Source organism: Vigna angularis, chromosome 5, assembly GCF_016808095.1.
Source record: "Vigna angularis cultivar LongXiaoDou No.4 chromosome 5, ASM1680809v1, whole genome shotgun sequence".
In the NCBI taxonomy this organism is placed as follows: Eukaryota; Viridiplantae; Streptophyta; class Magnoliopsida; order Fabales; family Fabaceae; genus Vigna; species Vigna angularis.
In genome coordinates, this window is record NC_068974.1 from 1,688,684 (window position 1) to 1,693,504 (window position 4,821).

General features: G+C 36.1%; 1 protein-coding gene across 1 annotated transcript; it reads left to right on the plus strand.

The window, feature by feature from the left end:
• Nucleotides 1–202: 202 nt before the first annotated feature.
• LOC108339081 (aspartic proteinase CDR1) lies at nt 203–1,501 on the plus strand. Its single transcript, XM_017576231.2, has one exon. The coding sequence runs from the start codon at nt 203–205 to the stop codon at nt 1,499–1,501; it is 1,299 nt and encodes a 432-aa protein (XP_017431720.2).
• The last annotated feature ends 3,320 nt before the right edge of the window (nt 1,502–4,821 follow it).

Genomic DNA, 4,821 nt, shown 5'->3' on the forward strand with positions numbered 1-4,821 from the left:
TAATTACTGAAATCAAGACTAAATGTACAGTAAAAAAAAGGGTGTTGGTGCTAATCAAGAATATATCAGATATAAGGTATTAAATATTGTAACAATTATTGCAGATAATTTCACAGTCCTTATAAGAAGGCAGCAAGAATTACAAATCCATTTGAAGCGGTTGTTTGTTTATGAACTAATCTTATGCATGTACATGATGACAATGGTTGTACGTTATTCATCTTTTCTCATTGTCTTGGTATTTCTTCAAAACATTTCCTTCTCAAAAGCCCTTAAAAGCAGTTTCAGTGTGGAGATGATCCACCGTGATTCACCAAAATCACCGTTTTATCGTCCCACGGAAACTCATTTCCAACGAGTTCAAAATGCCATTCTTCGTTCCATCCATCGTGCTAAATACTTCAAACTAGACTCAAACGATGTTGAGGGCACTGTAACACCAGTTTCAGGAGAATTCTTGGTGAACTATTCAGTTGGAACTCCACCAGTCCAAATGCTTGGTATAGTTGATACTGGTTCAGACATGGTTTGGATTCAATGTCAGCCTTGTAAAAACTGTTACAAAGAAAAGAGACCCATATTTGATCCTTCAACTTCAAGGACATACAGTAGTATGGCTTGTGTTTCTGCTTATTGTCTGAGTGCGCCACATAGTTTTTGCAATTTTAACCATGGAAATCACTGTGCATATAAAGTGACCTATGATGATGGTACAACTTCAGAAGGAGATTTCAGTTGGGACACCATTACTCTAACTTCCAGTACCAAAAATGTTCCTGTAGCATTTCCCGAAACTGTGATTGGATGTGGACACAACAACGTTGGAGTGCTTGGTGAGCAAACCTCTGGCATAGTTGGCCTTGGCAACGGACCTTTCTCACTTGCAGGTCAGTTAAAACCTAAAACAGGTGGAACGTTTTACTATTGTTTGACGCCAATGTATGAAGGAGAAGCAAAACCTAGCTATCTCCATTTTGGAGATCTTGGTGAGGTTGTTGAAGAGGCCGTTTCAACCCCTTTAATCAGAAACTTGGAACAGCCATTCTTGTACTACGTGGTGATGGAAGCAATCAGTGTGGGAAGCAAGAGAATAGAGTTTCCCAGAAAGGGTGATGATGGAAACATCATAATTGACTCAGGGACAACGCTGACTTTTTTGCCAGATGAGGTTTACTCAAGTTTGGAAGAAGAAATGGTAAATGCAGTTAATTTACCTCGTATTAATAGGCCACAAGAAGGTGTGAAGTTGTGCTACGAAATTACACCTGGTCAACAATATCAAATACCAACAGTTTATGCACATTTTAAAGGTGGTGGAACTGTGAAATTGCATTCTATCAACACCTTTTTCCAGGCCAGTGAATCTGTCATATGTTTGGCTTTCCATTCAGGTTCTGAAGCCATTTTGGGGAATTTGGCACAGCAGGACATCTTGGTTACCTATGACACAGACCACGACACAGTCACCTTTCTCAACACAGATTGTACCTCCGAGTTATAGAAAATTCAATGAAATACAATAACATGTTTTCTCATTCTTCATCGTCTTCTATCAATCAAAAATAAACTTTTCCTCTCAAACTTTATTAAACATGCATAATTCATTATTTCCAGATAAACTATATGCATGTCAATCCTTTCCGTACTCTCTACCCATAATCTAATATGGATATTTCATGTAATACCAATTGTTCCTACCATATTCAATACTCACTAACTCCACATGTCTAGGAATTGAGACCTTAAACATTTTAAATATTTTTTTTCTCGTTACACTGTTCAACATGTTTTAATATAACTCTATATTTCAAAATTAACAATTTCTCAAAGGTTTGATTATTGATTATAAATAATGTCAGATACTGTATATATTAGTATTTTGAGTTTCATAGAAGAAGTGATATTTCATTGAGTCATTTTGAATATAATACTACCACAAACGGCTAAACTACCCATTAATAACTCCCTTAAAACTCCTTGAGTTGATACAACAGACTTGTACCTTCTGACGAGTTCGATAATAGTCCGAAAACGAATGAAATAGAAAAATATTTTGTATAAATCTTGTTAGAATAGGTTCTAATTTCCATACCATGTTAAAAAAAGGTTTTTGTTTCTCCAACAAAATTCCCTGCTCTTCCACACCTTTACTTAGATTTTTAATTCTCCCCATTTAATCATTGAGTGGAAGTAAATAGAATTTGAGTCTCCTTTTCTAGCAATTTGATCTTAGATTTTTGTCTCATCACTGATTTTTCCTTGAAATTTACCTTCCTAAGCCCACTGAAGAATTTCATTCTCTCCAATTTCTTTTCTCAATCTATATCCCTTTTATCATCTATTATATACATGTCCTTACCTTTTTCTATAATTCCCTACTTAAGTCTATTGATATGTCTGAATTCATCATTGACCCAAATCTTTATATTCAATTCTAGCCTCTCTTTTTTTCTTTCTTTTCTTCCAAAGCGTGCCATTCCCATTTGTTGTAAGCTACTCCATTTCGTTTTCACTAATACAGTGATTCCCTTGTAGACATGTTTCGTTCTTAATATTATGGCATAGTGATCAGTGTTTACCATCTGACATGTACTAGAATATGACTTCGTGGAAAAAAAATGTTTTATATTATTCTCAAAAAAGGCAAGGATGAAATTTGGTAGTTGAAAAAATGTTTTACAATATTTTAAAAAAAGGCAAGGATGAAATAAGTATATATTTAGTTTATGGACAAATCAGTTTTTAAAAATAGTTTGAAGATAAAAAATATATTAAATACTTTATTTCTATTTATATCATTTAATTTATCTCTACTTAAACACTAATATATTTATTTATAATATATAATTTAATTTATCTCTATTTACCCACTAATATTATTTATTTATTTATAATTATATAGTTTAATTAAGGTTTAAATCCTTGGATGGTCCTCATATTTGTATGGGAATCTCAACTGATTCCTCATATTTAAAACTGTCTCAATTGGATCATAATATTTGTAAAATTGAGCCAATTTTTCCATATCAGTTAAATTGTCCCAGACCACGTTAAACTGTGATGACGTGTTGCACACTTAAAATGCTGATGAAACAGTATATATTACGTGGAATTCTTTTAGATGAATAGTTTATAACATGACACAAAATTTAATTAGAAATGTTAAGGATTCAAAGTCATCGTCATCCTCCACCATTTTCATCTTTCCTTTTGAGCCTTAGGTATTCTCCATCATTTTTTCTTCTTGTTTTGAGCGGTGGAGGTTGTTTGCTTGATTTTCCTTCGACCCTGTTTATTCTTCTCTCTTTGGGAGCAATGGCTTAAGTGCATCTTCCTTGTCAAAACTTGGATGCCAAACACAGAAAAGTCGACGCTTTTTGGGTCTGAAATTAGAGTTGTTGGGAGGAGGATGCAGTAGTGAGTCTCCAAATGGGGTCAACAACATAATCAATCATGCTTATTCTGGTTACTTTTACTATCGTAGCAAGAAATTCTTCCTCCTTCATTTTGTGCATTGAAAATTCACAAAAAGTAATTCTTAACTTTAAAACCCTAGAAATATCATCATGCAGCATTTTGATACTGCAAACATAAAAAGCACATAACACAAGCATCAAGCCCAAATTCTAATATATAAAGCTGAAGATGGAAACAACCACCCTCCAGCAACAAAGATCCAATCATTTTGACTGTAATAAAATAAAATAAAATAACACGAGGAAAGGATTCCAATCATCTTGAAGATGACAGATTTGGCAATGTGCATCAAGGGTTCCAAGCAATCTGGAGTTAATTTCCTGGCGAATAGGTAAGACTCATAATTATTGGACTGGCGGAGCCGAATAATTAATTTTGATGAGACTTCCAAAGCCCGGTAAGTATAGGAGTGACCGTTGACGGTGTCGGCCCAATTAATTCTGGTGAGCGTGTATTTGGTGCAGCCATCAGGATCTGCCATGGACAAGAGCGTGGGAAAGTAATGCTCCTCGGGGTAGCATTCGTCGTCGCGATAACAGGGGATCTTGAATTTCCTCCAGAGGGTTCGGTCCTTGACGATGAGGAGACGTGGCAGTGCGAGAGGGCGAAGAATTGGGACCCGACGCGGAATGAGGGTGGAGAAGGAGATGGAGTGGTGGACCGCGACGATTCAAGTGTCGCCACCGACATAACGGAGCAGGTTGTCGTTAGCATTGGTAGTTGCGTTTTGGAGTGGATCTTTTGGGCTAGTGGGCGTCTTAGTGGCAATGTCTCTATGACGACGAGGGTTTTCGTCCTCCAGTATATCACTGCACGAGGTTTTCTGATTCGATTGGGGATTTTTGGGATTATTCATCTAAGCTTCTCTACAAGTTAAGGATATATAGGGTGGTTCGTTGTTGTGTTTGGATGATGCAAGGACTAGCCGTGATATTGCAGACTCTGGTTGAAGAGGGTCTAGTCGTGATGGTAAAAATGGTGACCGCCGACGTTGATGGCGATGGTGGACCTTTGGACTGATTTGGTTTTGGGCCTAAGTGAAACCTTTGTCATGTCATAATGTCTTAAATTAAATAAAAATTCCACATAATCAAACACTTTGACATCAACGTGCAACACGTCAGCATCTCTTAACGCTGTCTGTGAAGATTTAACGAACAGGGCCTAATTGGCCCAAATTTTCAAATATTTGGCCCAATTGGCTCAATTTTACAAATATTATGACCAATTGAGACAGTTGCAAATATGAGAACCCAACTAAGATTCCCATACAAATATGAGGATCATCCAAGGTTTTAAACCTTCAATTAACTCTAATTATACATTACTTTTATTTATTTGTTT